Source organism: Melanotaenia boesemani, chromosome 1 (assembly GCF_017639745.1).
Source record: "Melanotaenia boesemani isolate fMelBoe1 chromosome 1, fMelBoe1.pri, whole genome shotgun sequence".
Classification (NCBI taxonomy): Eukaryota; Metazoa; Chordata; class Actinopteri; order Atheriniformes; family Melanotaeniidae; genus Melanotaenia; species Melanotaenia boesemani.
Window position 1 is genome coordinate 6,238,034 of NC_055682.1, and position 17,351 is coordinate 6,255,384.

Below are 17,351 nucleotides of genomic sequence, written 5' to 3' on the forward strand. Positions count from 1 at the left end.
TGAAAAATTCCATTTCTTCCCTCTTTTTCCCTCCCGAGCCATCATGCAAATGATGTGATGAATATGTATCATAGGAGTCCACCTGACCATTTATAGCCACCATGTGGGTGTGGGAAGGTGTTCCCTCAGGTGTGCCCACTTTAGAGTTGACTCTGATTTCTAAACGGGAACAGGTGTAGGACGTGCGTGCACACGGTTTTATAAATCTGAAAGTAGAAGTGTGCAAGACTTCCTTTTTCTGCTGCAGACGCCGCCTGTAGTTTGCTTTGCTACACACAGTTTTATAAATAAGGCCCCAGAGCTGAACACCCTCTGATTTATGGGTCATGATCAAGACAGCCCCTAAAATTGATCAAAATCTGTTGCCTAGAGCGACGCGGTGAAAACTGGGAGCGCAACCAGTGCAAATAACCAGTCTGTAAAAATATTCAGACGTCACAAGCTAGAATCGGGCAACGTGTGTGTACCTCATCTGAGCAGTGCATCTGCAGCTGTGGGTCGAGTCTATAGTCGAGCGCAGATTCCTGGAGAATCACTCTGATCTGGTCTTCACAGTCTGGAGACAACCTCTGAACCAAAGCCCAGCCAGGAAACATGATTTTACTCAATAGATTTCATTTTCCAGTAAGATGAAACTTATTTTATCTCCTTCAGTGGAGTACAGGCCTTCAGCTGAGGTCTAACCTGGTCAGCATATTTAAGTTTAAGGCAGGCGATGACCTGACCCTCCAGCTCGCTGTCCTCGCTCGCCTTGTTCAGGATGGACTGGCAGAACTTGGGAATGTCTGCTCGACAAGCTTTCCTCAGCACTGGGTTCAGCCTGTAGTCTGGAGGAGGAGGAGGAATGGAAGATGCTCCAGACTTTCCACATACTTTAGTTTGTGGGTTGTTGTGTGTTTACCTGTGTTCTGTGTGATTTGTCTTTTGGTAATCATCTGTTTACACTTGGGATCCATCAGCTCACTGTTCTTGTTCTGCTTCAGGCACTGAAGGACGTTCCTGGCATCTGCTTCAGTACAGAAACGCTGCAGAAAAAAAGAGCAAATAGTTTTACAAACCTGCATAAAATATTTAATTTGGGATTAAAACCAAACTAAATACAAAAGTATTTTATGTTTTGAGGTAAGTTAAAGTGATAATTCCAAAAGAAGCCACCAAAACTTCACTGTTTTCCCAAAAGAACCGACATTTAGGCTAGGTTCCCACTGCAGGGCATAATGCTCAATTCGTATTTTTTTGTGAAGTCCGATCACATTTCCAATTAAAAGCAACTTGTATGTGATCTCCTGTATGAACCTTATGCACACCGAAAGTGTCCCGAATGTGTAGAAAACACGACGACATGACAGTGAGCGTGCATGTGACGTCTTCGTGTTTGCGATAAAAGCAAAGTGTTATGTTGCAATTTTAAAGTTATTGTCCAACCGTAGCCAGCACATTTTCAACTGCATCGTTTTATGGAGATTACAAAAGAGGACAGCCAGATTTTTGGCCATGGCATTTTGTGGAGCAGTGGCAGCAACGTCTGTACGGAGAAACGTGCGGGTACGGAGCTGCAGCCAGGAGTGGTGGGAGAGTGATGCGAGTGCCTTTGCAGATAAGGAGTTTAACAATGTTTAACAATGTTGTGTATGACGTGTAGGTCAGATTAATGCGACCTGGCCGTTCAGACTGAAGTCGCATGGCAAAAGATCAGATACGTAGCGGATTAAGAACCACATATCCAAGTGGACTGGGTTGCATTTGAAAAAATCGGATCTGTGTCGTTCAGACTGTCATGAAAAGATCAGATACGGGTCGCATAGGGGCAAAAAAAAAAAATCGGATTTGGGTCACTTCAGCCTGCAGTGTGAACCTAGCCTTAGACATTTTTCCATCCCTGTTCTCCTGTCTGTACAAGAAGAGCATTTTTGCACTTGATAATGTTTGATTCAGGACTCCAAATTAGCGTGCTTGGTTTTATTTTAGATTAAATGTGTGTGTGTGACGTATCTTGTTTAATATAAAAAAGAGCTGACTGGTCACACGGTTGCAAAATGCACTAGTCCAAGAATTCCTTCATTTTTTTCCCTACGTTTAAAATACGGTATATTGTATTGTGATCAAACTTGTAATTTACTAAATTTGGCCAGCGTAGTTGACAATTAACAGACAACTCACTTCCACGTCATGTCCAAAGGCTAAAACAGCCAACTGCAAACTAGCTTATTTGAGCTGAGGCTTGTTAAAAGTTGATGCCCGGGACCGACTGGTTAGAGGAGAGAGCTTTGGAACTGGGCTTTCAACTACTTTCTTCCTTCTCTCTCTCTCTCTCTCTCTCATCATCCCACTGGGAAAATGAAAAAAACATCCTTGTGGTAACTTGGCTGCTTACAATCACATCAGGTCCCAGAATGTGTTGGTTTAAAAGGGATCGTGTTTAGATTATCATATGAATGTGGACATAAGAGTCCTGGACCACCTCTGATGTGGTCAGATCTCAGTGCATCCTAAGTGTGTTCACATCTTTACTCTGCACTATCCACTTGAGATAGGATCATACAGGATGGATGTTAGTACTGGTCTGAAGAGCCTCTTAATGAGGGCAGTATCCCCAGTTTAATCTCTTCTCACCTTGATCATCTGCTTGCAGACTCTCATCAGCTGGTAGTCGAGCTCTGGGTCGCTCATCTCCACCTCCTGCAGCCTGAATATCCGCTGGTGGCATCGCGGGCTGAGCTGCTTCTTCTGTTCCTTCAGACACTCGATCATCTGAGGAGAAGAGATCAAAGGATGAGAGAGAGGAAGAAAACATCTTCAAAGAATACAGTTGCAGTAGATGCAGTGATATCTCATCATGTTTACCTGAGCATTACCAAACGCCATGTTGGGACACAGACGATTGATGTCGGACTTGCAGGGGTCATACAAGTCTGGTTCCAACCGAATATCCTCCGACTGAGACCAGAAAAGACAAAAATATTCTGTTTTTCTTTTTGCAGCTGTAACATTTAGAAGCCTTAGATTAGGTTTAAAATTATACCTGCAAATTAAAGTGAGACAGGATTATAACAATTTGTAACGGATTTTGCAGTCTGTCCTAAAGACAGAATTTTCTTCTGCTGTGTTTTGTCTCTAGACATTACTTATATTTTATGGCTGTATTTAACGTGTTTTTGTGTAACAAAAAGAGTAATAAAATAAACAAATAAATTACATTGTTTATTACCACCTAATGCCAGCATTATTGTAGTGTAACACCTATCCAAAAGGGGGCAGCAGACAAGCATCAACAGTATACAACAGAGTTTTAAGCTTTCATTATGTGGTGATGGAATAAGTCTCAGAAACTCTATATATCAAATATGATACACACAGCGTTAACAGGTTTAACCTTACTTACAAATTATTGAAGCTGGGATCGCCATAGTGTGCAACACCTTAAACTACTGTTTTGTTAGAGCAGAAATTAGTGTCCCTGATGCACAGATTTGAGCTGAATCTTCACATATTATCTTTTTTATCTTGATTATTTTGACCTTGTTAGCTTGAGGTGCTGCTTCCACAACTGCTTAGATTCATGGACAGCCTTGGTGAAGATTCCTGGATTCTTCTGTCTCTAAAACGATCATTCTTTACAAAGCAGAAGTCATTTCTAATCTACTCTGATGCGTGTAAAGGCTCATTTTATTTTTAATATGCATAAATTGCTTTTTTCATATAAAGCACTTGGTGTTGCCTTCAGCATGAAAGGTGCTTTATAAATAAAGTTTGATCTGATCTGATTTGACTTACTTCAACCTTTCTTAGGGCAGAAGTTTGTTTACTTTATGACTGTGCTTTGCATACTGCCACCACCTACATCCTACATGATGAAAACTTCAAATAGTTTCATAAAATTATGTTTTGAAAAAAAAAAAGAAAAATTAGTCTTCTGCCAATTTTCTGGGAAATACATATAGATGGTTGCTGTCTCGAGAAACATGAATACCAACTCAAATATCCGCATGAAAAGTGAACATTATCTCAGTGGCAGTTCAGACAAGGTGTGAGGAGTGTTTACCATCTCCAGCTCTTCCACTCGCAGCTGTTTGCGACATTTCAGGGACACCCGCTGCTCTTTGACCGCCTGCAGCGTGTCGTTTCTCACTGTGGTGCTGAGGCAGATCACAACATCAACCCTGCAGGGTGACATGTCCACAGAGGGAGTTTCATCCACAGCACAAAACAAAAAGAAGGAATTTAAATGAAGGGTTTGTTGTTTTCTTTTTTTAGGATGTTGTCAAATTTGAGCCCCACTTTTTTTTTATGTTTGGACACAAGCGCAGAACGTCCTCCTTGCAGGCCATCTTGAACTTGTAGGAGAACCGAAAATCCTTCATTTGAATCTGAGAGAAAAGGATAAAAAGAAAAAAATAATCTCAACTGCAACAGCTACTGCAATTTAGATGTGAACATTGCAGAATAATAAGGAGAAAATAAAATAAATTTGAAACTAAAATCAGATAAAACTTAATAAAATGTCATTTCAGTGGCTTCTTGATGCTGACATTATTAAAACTTTTGTTTACCTTCAATTCCATCAATTAAAATTCACAACTGCTGTTTATATTTTTGTCTTCTCACTAGAAAAACTTTCTTTGTACCTTTAAATAATTTTATTTATAATAAAGTATAACTCCTAACTATTTCCAAACATTAAACAAGAAATAAATTAAATGAAAAAAATAAAAGAAAAAGTATTTTTCTTTGTTAACAAAACAGAAACAATTAAATTACATTTGTATTGTATTACAATTAAACATTTAACAACAATAAAACTGATCTCATAAAAGTTTAAAGAAGTGACGTGAGTAATGAAAACGAACCAGCTGGAAGTGTGTGACGCCGACTGCACACTTGTCGTTCATCTCCTTCTGGTGTTTATTCTGAACCAAACACTCCATCAGATCACCTGTATCGATCTGGTTGTCGGCCACGTCCTGCAAACACGCAATAATAATGTCAAATATTAAATTAACACAATTCATATGAATAAAACAACATTCTGCTCTTTACATATGGATATATTTCTGCTCACATGGCAGTGGGTCTGAATGACGGGCTCGCAGGCTCTGATGAGCAGGGCATCTATCTGGATGTCCTAAACAACAACAACACAGTTGAAAAAGTTCTCAGCTTCTTTTGGTTTTCATTTAGTATCAACAGTGAGACATCTGCTGTGTTCTGGTTTCTGTGTGGTTGTGGCGAGCTCTGACCTCTGACTCCAGCTCCGTCAAGTTGCCCACAACATCCCTGCAGCCGGAAACCAGGTCCTCCAAATGTTCCTGCAGACACTCCAGCTCCTGGACTCACACACAGGTGCATAGGATGAATGTTCAAACGGTTGTAAGGATGTTTAAAAGTGGTACTTTTTTCACTTATAAGCTGCATATACTGTATATAAAATTAGAAGTGCCTTTCATTGTGCAAATAAATTCTCTTCCATTTATCTTCGATATCCCCAAACTCTTGCATGAATCACTTAAATCTGCAGCAACCACAGCAGGTGATATGACTTGCAGTTACCATCCCGGTGTGTCTCACCTGCCCTGTGTCTGTCTTCTCGCTGCACCACTTGCCGAGGTCGGTCATGCAGCGTTTCTGTAGCTCTGGGTCCAACTTAACATCCATCGCCCTCTGGTGGAGGATCCTATGAACTTCCACTTTACAGTCTCGAGATAACTGCACACACACACACACACACACACACACACACACACACACACACACACACACACACACACAGAGTAAAAAAAACAACAACTTTAAAGATATGGTTGATATTTCAACACGTGTCAATACTAATACATATGACGAGCTAATACTGGTTTATGAGCATCTGCAGGTATAGTCTTAATTATCTATTTATTTACTTGGAATATTTAAATTCTCAGCTATTTTCAGTCAACTCCAGAAACATCTTAAAGGAAGAAGCACCTAAAAGTTGAGGAGTTGAACGAGTACTGATGGAGTAGAGAACATCTAAAACGGACGTTAAAGCTCCTGCTACATACATTTATGATTCATTTTTAAGTTAATGACAGTAGGTTTGATTTGCATTGTATTTTAACTTTTCCATACTCCTTGTTACTATGCTCACATACATTCAGGATATTTTAGCCTTTTTGGAAAAACATTTATCTGACCACCTCCTACACCTTCAGGAGCAACTTCTGGCTGACTGATACAAACTCTTTGGCAGATTCTGGGTCTGCTCTGTGGCTTCCTCTTGATGGGGCACATCCAAAACACCTCATCTAGAAGATGTCCAGGAAGCATCCTGGCCAGATGCCCAAATCTTCTCAACTAGCTCTGAACCCATGCTGAATGACCAGGATCTTTACCCTGTGTGTAAGGGTGAATTCAGCATTTTCTAGGCTATTTGTGTTCAACAGCTCATATTTTTAGTCAATAACTGCAGTGCAGGACCACAGAAGAAGCTTTACCTCAGAGCTCAGCTCTCTCTTCACCAAGACAGACCAGTACAGAATCCACATCAGGGCCTCTGCATACAACCACCTGTAAATGTCCATCTCCGTACTACACCCACTCGTAAAAAATACCCAGGGATACTTAAGTGTCTCAACTTGAGGCAGTGGAGAATTTACTCTTTTCCAAATGAAGATCATGGCCTCAGACTTGGAGTCTCATCCTCAATGAAGCCAAGAGGACCACATCATCTGCAGGAAGCATAGATGCATTCCTAAACTAAATGGAAACTCTCCGCCACTTAGCTGAGCCTAGAAACTCTATTAACAATGATTATGGACAGAAAAGGTGACATACAGCAGCTCTGGAGTCCAACATTCAGCACAAATGAGCCAGCACTTTAGTTGTTAAGGGACCCATTAAATACCTTCTTCATCACACTTCTGGACCATGTCCCACAGGACACCATTAAGGGACAAGTGATAAGTCTTCTCTTAATCCACAAGACACATCAAGACTCCCACCCACCTTCCCTCCAGTATGCTTGTGAGTCTAAATCCCTCGTCTGTTTGTGGGCTTATTTGAAGCAACACAACTTGCACAAAAGACTATTCAGGAACCTTTGCTAAGAAGACAATTTTAGTGTAAGGAGATGCATTTTGTAGCACATGTGCAGCTGTTTAAATGCAATGAAAGCCCCTGTGCTTAGCTACGCTGTAAGCAGGGAAGATTTCGGACACAAACGACTGACGTGAAGCCAGGATATAACTTCACCACACAGCAAAATATCCCATTAAATGCTTTCAGTATGATACAGTAATAAGTAACCAGAAATGTGTGATGTGGCAGTCTGGTTACTGGATTCCAGTAGTCTTTTGTTTCCACTACTTCCTTTGTTCACACGACGAAAGGTGTCATAACCTCAAACTTACACATGAAAACGAGTCTTAAGTCCTTGAAATAGTGAAGCACAACGAACATGGCCTCATTTCCAGTCCTATGTTCACTGTGATGGTCTAAAGCAGCAGAAACCGAATAATCACATCAAATTAAGTCGTAAAGATTCTACTTGATTACCAAACCAGTCAAATCAACCTCCCTGTGAGACACAGATAACTAGGTTAAAGAAGTGCCTCAAATCTTGAAAAAGGTTTTTAGCCAACTTTTTCTAACTGAGCAACGTAAAGGTGGGAAGCGTGAGCAGGACTTACCAGTTTTCTTTCAAGTTTTTAACCACGACTGCATACACTGTGCAAGTCATTTATTAATAATGGGTATAATTTCTCCAAAATTATCTGCTTATTAGACTCCCACAGATTGAAATCTTGTTTAATCTGAAATCATTACTGGCATTATCATTCATTTAAGCCCACACCAGGATCAGCACTAATGAAACTCAGAGCTCTTACCTTCTCATCTGGGTTAACCTGGGAAATTAAAAACATCAGAGTGACATCTGTTTATTGTCTAGAGCCGCATTATTTAATATTAATTTCCAAACTATAAACCTGAACTAATATGTCATTAAAACGTCTCCCTATAGCTACATTTCCATGTTGGTAGTGCCTGCGTCTGCTGACGTCATACCCGCCTCCCCTGCTCCTCTGTACGATAGGCGTGGCGGTACAAACAGGAGAAAACGGCTCCTGGGGGCATGAGCTCGCTGGTTTCATTCCAGCCGTGTGTGTGGCAGAGTCGAGCGGCATCGTTCTGGCACTTCTTGTACAGGATGGGGTCCAGTCTGCGAGGCAAACGGGGACATCATTCATCAAGTTGCATTATTAACATTGATGATCAAAGTCTTTCTGTGAGAAAAAAGTCAACATTTAACCTCATTAACATCTGCACAATATGTTGTTTTATGCACTACCAGACGTTATTTGAACAAAAATCAGCCTTAAAAATTTACACGTCAGGACTTTTGCTTTGAACCTGCAGAGCACCACCTTTAGTATCAGACAGACAGATGGGTGCCATACGGATGAATTACTAAAGCTGCAAGAAACTGATGACATGTACAACTTGTATGCAAATAGAAGTTAGTAAAGTAGGTGGGAAATCCTGTTGCAAAGATATGAGGCTTTATGTTTTACTCAAAGATGTAAACGTCAGCGGAGTTGAATTAAAAATACTGACTGAATGAAGGTCTGCAATCTTCATGTTTCATGGAGCTGCTTTGAATGTCTGAACCAAAAACTGCTGGGTTTTGCTACCACACTAAGTGGGTATGTTAGTCAGTGTTTTCTCACTGTTCCACTCCTCTCCAGGACACATAGCTGCAGTCAGCAGCAGGGGAGCTGAGCTGATCCAGGAGTAAGCCTGCACATGATGGCAACAGGGGGCTGCTGAGGTTGAGCTTAAATCAGCATTATGTTTCCATCTGATGACATCAAGCCAAAGCTCATGTTATTGACCACTGGGAGGTTTTAATGTTAAAAAAGTGAGCGTAGTGAATATCGGACCATTATGATACTGTGATATAAATGTATATATTTTAACTTGAATTAAAAAACTAAAATTTTAAGAACTGCTTTTTTATGTCCAAATATTCTGGGCTGTTTGACCCCAAGCAGTGTCATCTGCTGGTGGGTAGAGACGTGGATGAGTCAAATTTGCATATAAAATCTTTCTGTGGCAAGAGCATTAAAACAACTTTGAGAAGCACGGATGAATTTTGAAGGTATTAATTACTCATGATTTGATGATAATTTATAGTAATATAGCATGAAATTCACTTGAATTTCTAATTAGGTCATGTTTTGTCTAAATCATTTCAATATTTAGTTTAAAAAGGGTCTGAAGTGACTGCAAAGTCATGCCAGATGCTTGGTTTGATTTTTAAAATTCCAATAATGATATTTAAAAACATTCATGTAAATTTGTCAAGTCAAAAGAAACAATTGTACTTGTGTAAATAAGATCAGATGAGACTAGACGAGATGAAAGTTCTTGAGAGCAAACTCACTTCCAGTCTCTGGATATGAAATACTGCAGCTCCAGCAGCCGGTGCTCACAGTCTTCCACCATCTTCTCAGTGTATAGGTGCTCCATCAGACACGACAGGATCCTAAACAGATTATAATCCAGGGTCTTATTATGACATACACTATCATTTTAAATGCTCCTTTTATCACAAAGCTGTTCATATTTGACATACAGTAGCTAAAGTTACAGTGTATACTGTGTATGCATGTATAGTCATTCATTGCCCACTTTATCAGGTCCACCTGTTAAACTGCCTGTTAACGCAAATATCTAATCAGCCAATCACATGGCAGCAACACAATGCATGTAGTCATGTAGACATGGTCAAGACAACTTACTGAAGTTAAAACTGAGCATCAGAATGAGGAAGAAACAGGATTTAAGTGACTTTGAACGTGGCATGGTTGTTCATCTGAGTATTTACTGGGATTTTCACACACAACCATCTCTAGAGTTTACAGAGATGGTCTGAAGAAAAGAAAATATCCAGTGGGGAGCAGTTGTCTGGACCAGAATGTTTTGTTGATGTCAGAGGTCAGAGGATAATGGGCAGACTGGTTGGAGATGATGGAAAGACAACAGGAATTCACATCAGCAGTGGATCCTAGCAAGGTCTGCAGAACAGCATCTCTGAACACACAACACGTCCAGCTTTGAAGCAGATGGGCTACAGCAGCAGAAGACCACACCGGGTGCCTCCTGTCAGCTAAGAACAGGAAACTGAGGCTACAATTCACACACACTCACCAACACTGGACAATAGAAGATGGAGAAACGTTGCTGGTCTGATGAGTCTCCATTTCAGCTCCACATTCAGATGCTAGGTGGAAACATCATGAAAACATGGATCCATCCTGCCTTGGATCAACGCTTCAGGCTGCTGCTGGTGTAATGGTGTGGAGGATATTTATTGGTCCACTTTGGGCTCTTTAGTACCAACGTGGCCTGGTTTAACCACCAGGGAGATTCTTATCATGGACGCAGCCAACAAATCTGCAGCAACTGTGTGATGCTGTCATGTCAATATGGAGCAAAACCTCTAAGGAAGGTTTCCACCACCTTGTTGAACCCATGACACCAAGAATTAAGGCAGTTCTGAAGCAAAAGGGTGTCCAACCCGGTATGTGTGTATTAGGTCTGGGCAATTAATTTATAAAATCAATGAATCGAGTTTTCCCTTTATGATGATTTATTTTTATGGAAATCTGGATTTTTTTTTCTAGTCTTTCATTTGCTCTCCTTGGGCTTCCACGGTTAGCAGGGGGCTCAGTCCTCCCTCCACACCAACAGATATATGGTGAAGTGAGCCGTCACTCATGCCTGGAATTTAGCTGTGCATAAAACTGCAGTGAGAAATGCTGTTCTCTACGAGATGCACAAAACACTTCAGCCCACAAACTCTCCTTAAGAGACAACAAACATCAGGGAAATTATTTCTGCAGTGCAGGCTGTACAATAAGGATCCAGATGGAAAGAGATCATATCTGATATGAAGCTGTTTATACGGTGGAAAAGTTATGACGTTATTTACTTTCTTAGCTGTCTAAAAAAAACCTAGAGCCTAAATAAAACAAACACATTTTGCATGTTAAGCTTTAAGTTTAATATTGTTTTTAATAAGTTTAATATGTTTTTAAGAAAGAAAAGGAAAAAAATGATTAAAATCAGAAATCGGTTTTGGTTTGAAACAATCTGAGCCCTAGTGTGTATGCACTGTGTGTATGTTACCAACTCACATTGGGTCTCCGCTGCGGATGTGTTTGCAGGCTGTCTGGATTACGGACTCGCAGGCCTCATTCAGCGCTCGGTCGATCCGGTAGTCAGCTCCGGGGTCGGCAGATTGGATCAGGGTCTGCAGCTGAGGCGAAAACAAAATGTATAAAACCATTAAATGCTTAGAAGAACTTCATAAATAGTTCTGTGTTTATAGCTAAATCTATTCCAGCCTGATCACAATAAACTGGATAGTTTCCAGTTTACAAAGCACATCTTTTGTAAAGTTGTAAAAATGAAATGGGAATCAAACAGCTTTTTATTTACTGGTCTGAAATGAGGAAAGTAGGCTGAGTAGTGCCACCAGAGGGAGGTGGTGAATTATTTTCCTCTTTGTTAATATCTGGGATAGCCTATCTGAGAAGACACCTGCTGGTTAACTATTTATCAGTTCAGACACTAATCAGCTGGTGGGTCATGTATTTTTAATCTTTGCAACTCACAGTTTCATCAAATGAACATCAAAACTTCACTTTGTGCTATTTGCACCTTCTTGATGAGAATCTTAAACTATGACTGTTTTATATGTTTTATACATTTTATATCTTGTGAAATTTAGCTTTTTGTCAAAAGTTCAACAGATCTGATTTGTTTCAGCCTCTAGAAGCTAGAAATCTGAAAAAGTCATTACAGTTTTAGAGTTGGTCTGTAGAGAACCGCACACAGTTCATTTAACGGTCTAAAACTGCAACGTTTCAATGAATAAACAACTAAAAAGTAGGTCAGCAGCTCATTAAAGATTGAAGGAAAAACTACAAACTACAAATTGTAAATCAATCATCTCGGGAAGTGTCATTACTGGGGGTTTGTCACACTAAGTGTAAAGGCCACCCAAGCCACATCCCTCCCTCTCAGCTGTACATACTGGGTCTCTAGAAGATTCATAGCAACAATAACTGCTGCAGTCTTACTGCACTCTGGCAGACGCTGTCCACACTGGTGCTGCGGTCGCCGCGGCCAATTCTCATCAGGCAGTGCAGCGTGCGGCCTTTACGGTGCAGGCCGGAGCACTGAGCTTCAATTTCTGTCCGACAGTGAAGAACGATCTCTGGACTTAGAGAAAAATCCTCCATCAGCATCCGTCGGTAGTCCAGCATCTCTCCCTGACACTCCCCGCTGACCGGACGGCCTGCGTGGCACAACATCCAGTTATTACAGGCGGACACTGAACGCAGCAACAACATTTTGTATATTTACATTCAACTTTGAGTTGAGTGTTTACAGTGATGGTGGTTAAGCAGCACTACAGCAGCGCAAAGTAACAGAAATGTGGATTTTTCATTAGAATCCAACTTAGTTAAACTTCCAATTCAATAATCTGCAACCCTGATGACATTTTCGTGCTCACCGCGGTGCACGGCGGCCTCGAGGCATAGGAGTAGGTACGACAGTCGGGCTTCGCGGCCTCGCGGCATGTTGGTGTCCAGGCTGCAGCGCTGCTTCCTCAGGTCCATCTTACAAGCTTTAGCCAAAGAGTAACTGACTCTGTAATCCTGGGAGATAAGCTTCTGACGGGTCGTCAGGGCATCGCGGCACTGTGGAGAGAAGATATGGAAAAAAAGTAGTAAGAGAACGGTGTAAAACTTCAGACTTTTGGCTTTTTTGATGACACCCTTTAATACCTTTTCTGACATGGCCTCTTCAAACTTGTGATTAAACAGACACTTGTAGACTTTTCCTTCTCCAGCTTGAATCTTCGGAGAGGAAAAAGAGAAAGAAGTCTGAGGGCTGTGCTTGTTTAAGTATCTTTATTTAGGTCTCATCTTTCTAAACAAGAGAAACTGTCCACTTTATCCATGTTTTCTTCCAACTCCATTTGCTTACTGACACTCTCAGCTAAAAGAGTTGGTGTTAGAGAGCCCTTAAAGTCCATAATGTGCTACTTTATAGCTTTGTAATTTCATTTTGAGGGTGTCTGTGCTTTGAACTTTAAAATGCATATTTTTTTTCCTCATATTGTACAAAGCTGCAGTAAATTTAACTGGAACACCTCATCGAACTCACATTTCCAGCCCAGAATGTCACAGCGAATGAACGTCAGAGGAGTTGATTATTCTGAAAAGCCTGGTCTGCTCTGATTAGGGTGAGGCCTTGTGTAAATATGCTTCACTGTAACATCATTAAGTAAAGGACTGCGAATGATGAAGAGTCCACATCACTGCCGACTCCGCACTGATCCACCCGTTAATCTCACGTTTTATTCTTCCACGACTCCTGAACAAGACCGCAAGACACATAAAGTCCTCCACTTGGGGTAGAAATGTGAATAATCATGGGAAAGATGACCACACTACTTTCTATTCAATCTATATGCATATCTATTTTTTTCTCCTAAACAAATGCAGCCCCACATATCCTGAACTAGTGTGGAGTTGTTTGTGCACATGCTTTAAAATGAACACCCTGCAACCAGGTGATGGAGTATGGAGGTGTCTGTAGAGGAGGAATACCTGTAAAAGTGTCTAGACATCTCAGCATCATTGATTTAGAGGGTTTAATGATCATTTATGATGCTGCATGCATCGCTTTTCTGCCGTGATAATAACATCAACCAAATATATTGTCTCCATTTTTATTTACATTCTGTAAAACCAGATGTTGGTTCTGATCGGAGTCTGCCTCAGCATGCCCGTTGGTTTGCATACATTACATTTTTACATTGGTCCGTAACCCGCTAACTTCCACCGTGGGAAAGAATTTAACACTTAGGGATCTATGATCGGATCACTTTCGCTTTTCGCTTTTCAAAGCACATGGACAGACCATGTAAAAGCAGAAATACAATAGTTTTCATTTAAAAATATGAAAATATTTATCGTATTTGAGCAACAAAGCATTATAAGATGGACAATCGATGCATTTCTTTCCATATATTTGCTACTTTTCGTGATGAAAAGGTGGTAAAAACAGGTGATACAGACTGACTTAGGCTTAAGCAAAACTTAATACAGATTTGCTGATTTTTGTGCATTTCTGGGACCCATTTGTTAATAAATGAGACTCAAGTTAATCACTAGATAGAACCAAAGAAGATAAAAGATACTAAACTTGGGTAACTTAAACATTTATGGTAATATTCTTCTTTTTTATTTCTACTTCCACTAGAAGGCAGTGCAGAGTTCAGAGTTCATCTTGTTCATCAAGACATGCATTTTCAGAGGAATTTTTTAAGAACCTAAAGTTCATTTAAAGACTTTTATGGTACGAAAACCCAACGATAACACTAAATATTACAGCTTCAAAGCTAAAGCATTTATGACTGTGTGAGTCTGTTTATCAGAGTCACCGTACATTCTGGCAGAATCTCTCACGGTCGTCTCTGCAGGCGAAGTAAAGATGTCTGTCAAGGTGAAAGTCGTCGGACGACAGCTCTGCCACCCGCAGGATGGCTTTCTGACACTCTTCTTTGATTGGCCGAACGTGATCCTGCTGCTCCGCCTCCCTCACCAGCGCCTTCTCGAGACAGGCGATCACCTCGCCCTGGGAGTGGATATCCTTGGAAGAGATAAAAAACCATCGTGAGGCTGAGATTTTGCTGTGAGACAGACCAACGCTGTAATGTTGTCATCCCTTCATGTCAGTGAAATCTGCTGAGGGACACATGCAGATAATTAAAACTTATTTAAAAGTCTGAGGCCCCTGCTGCCAATATAAAACTTCAAATCTGAGTCCAAGATGTTTTTATATCATTGCAACTGAATATTACAGTCAGAATAAAAGGAGGACCTCAAAGATCACAGAGTATCTTAAATCTGAGCACTGGACTGGGAAAAGCCTACTGCAGGAAACAGAGGGGGTTTAAAAGACAGAAGAAATGACAGTATATTAAAAATGGTCATTGGTTCGAGCCTTGGCTGGGGGTGAGGTTCGAACAGTGGCCTCATTTTGTGGAGTTTGGATGTTCACCACTTGTATGCGTGGGTTCTCTCTACTCCAGCTTCCTCCCACTGTCCAAACACGTGCATGTTAGGTTAATTGGTCACTAAATTCTCCCCTGGAGTGAGTGTGAGCATGAATAGTTGTTTGTCTCTGTGTGTTGGCCCTGCGATGGACTGGCAATCTCTGACCTGCTAACTGCTGGGATAGACATTGGAAAATGTTTAACAGGTTCAGACGTGGACAAAATTGTTGGTACCCTTCGGTTCATGAAAGAAAAACTCACAATGGTCACAGAAATAACTTGAATCTGACAAAAGTAATAATGAATAAAAATTCTATTAAATTTAACCAATGAAGGTCAGACATTTCTTTTCAACCATGCTTCAACAGAATTATTAAAAAAAATTATCTCATGAAACAGGCCTGGACAAAAATGATGGTACCCCTACAAAAGACTGAAAATAATGTGACCAAAGGGACATGTTAATCCAAGGTGTGTCCACTAATTAGCATAACAGGTGTCTACAACCTTGTAATCAGTCAGTGGGCCTATATATAGGCTACAGGTAGTCACTGTGCTGTTTGGTGACATGGTGTGTACCACACTCAACATGGACCAGAGGAAGCAAAGGAAAGAGTTGTCTCAGGAGACTAGAAAGAAAATTATAGACATGTTAAAGGTAAAGGCTATAAGACCATCTCCAAGCAGCTTGATGTTCCTGTGACTACAGTTGCACATATTATTCAGAAATTTAAAATCCATGGGACTGTAGCCAACCTCCCTGGACATAGCTGCAGGAGGAAAATTGATGACAACTCAAACAGACGGATAATACAAACAGTAACAAAAGAGCCCAGAAAAACTTCTAAAGAGATTAAAGGTTAACTTCAAGCTGAAGGAACATCAGTGTCAGATCGCACCATCCGTCGTTGTTTGAGCCAAGTTAGACTTAATGGGAGACGACCAAAGAGAACACCATTGTTAAAAACAAATCATAAAAAGCCAAACTACATGTTGACAAGCCACAAAGCTTCTGGGAGAATGTCCTATGGACAGATGGGACAAAAATGGAACTTTTTGCCAAGACACATCAGCTCTATGTTTACAGACAAAAAAATGAAGCATATCAAGAAAAGAACACCGTCTCTACTGTGAAACATGGAGGAGGCTCTGTTATGTTCTGGGCTGCTTTGCTGCATCTGGTACAGGATGTCTTGAATCTGTGCAGGTACAATGAAATCTCAAGACTATCAAGAGATTCTAGAGAGAAATGTGCTGGTCAGTGTCAGAAAGCTTGGTCTAAAAAGCTAAAAACACCAAGAATGGCTAAGAGGAAAACACTGGACTATTCTAAAGTGGCCTTCTATGAACCCTGACCTAAATCCTATTGAGCATCTTTGGAAGGACCTGAAACATGGCGTCTGGAAAAGGCTTCCTTCAAACCTGAGACAACTGGAGCAGGTTGCTTATGAGGAGTGGGCCAAAATACCTGCTGAGAGGTGCAGAAATCTCATTGACAGTTACAGGAATTGTTTGATTGCAGTGATTGCCTTAAAAGGTTGTGCAACAAAATATTAAGTTATGGGTACCATTTTTGTCCAGGCCTGTTTCATGAGTTTGTTTTTTTTAATAATTTGTCAGATTCAAGTTATTTCTGTGACCATTGTGAGTTTTTCTTTCATTAACCAAAGGGCTACCAACACTTTTGTCCACGTGTGTAAAACTGAATCACTACCTAGATATTAAATCAAAGCAGACTGTTTCTTCAGTAAAACTGCAAAGCAAACATCCTCCAGCTTCAACGTCACAGCTGATTGCATTCTCAGTGTGGGTACATTGTCCTTAATAACCAACCAAAGCACCTTTTGTTTCACAATCATGTCACAGGGCCAAACTCAATGATTCCCAAAGAAAATACAGATTTTTTTTTCCCCCAAATCATGCAGTGACATGTATGTATGTTCATAATGTAGCTGCATACAAAGTGGCCAACTATAAATAATGTCAGAACGTCACTCTTTCCTCAGCCTCTTCTTGATGAGAGCCCCCTGTACAGGGGGAAGCATGAGATACGTGCAGTACAGAATATCGTTGCACACCCTATGAAGCACCAGTCCTATCATGTAGCATACCAGAGCCATGAAGTGAAACTCAGCTAAAATACTCTACCAAGCATTGTCACCTAAAACAAACACAATTCAAACCTCAAGTAATTATATAGGAATGTAACAAAAACTTGAGGACAACACTGTCTACTTTAGAG

General features: G+C 40.6%; 1 protein-coding gene across 4 annotated transcripts in view; it reads right to left on the bottom strand.

Moving 5' to 3' along the window:
- LOC121642313 (Golgi apparatus protein 1-like) overlaps nt 1-17,351 on the bottom strand; it is a 43,447-nt gene that overhangs the window by 12,501 nt on the left and 13,595 nt on the right. For 2 of the 4 annotated variants that reach the window (XM_041988990.1, XM_041988981.1), the window contains exons 5-23: nt 14,500-14,703; nt 12,831-12,902; nt 12,557-12,743; nt 12,120-12,337; nt 11,172-11,293; nt 9,416-9,517; nt 8,038-8,191; nt 7,860-7,877; nt 5,566-5,703; nt 5,238-5,324; nt 5,060-5,122; nt 4,848-4,961; nt 4,279-4,367; nt 4,043-4,160; nt 2,845-2,937; nt 2,614-2,751; nt 902-1,025; nt 685-827; nt 468-569 (exon numbers count right to left, since the gene is read on the bottom strand). In XM_041988990.1, coding sequence (XP_041844924.1) covers nt 468-569; nt 685-827; nt 902-1,025; nt 2,614-2,751; nt 2,845-2,937; nt 4,043-4,160; nt 4,279-4,367; nt 4,848-4,961; nt 5,060-5,122; nt 5,238-5,324; nt 5,566-5,703; nt 7,860-7,877; nt 8,038-8,191; nt 9,416-9,517; nt 11,172-11,293; nt 12,120-12,337; nt 12,557-12,743; nt 12,831-12,902; nt 14,500-14,703 — 2,286 coding nt within the window. The remainder of the gene's footprint in view (nt 1-467; nt 570-684; nt 828-901; nt 1,026-2,613; nt 2,752-2,844; nt 2,938-4,042; nt 4,161-4,278; nt 4,368-4,847; nt 4,962-5,059; nt 5,123-5,237; nt 5,325-5,565; nt 5,704-7,859; nt 7,878-8,037; nt 8,192-9,415; nt 9,518-11,171; nt 11,294-12,119; nt 12,338-12,556; nt 12,744-12,830; nt 12,903-14,499; nt 14,704-17,351) is intronic. The other 2 variants (XM_041989008.1, XM_041988998.1) reach the window with 1 other exon arrangement.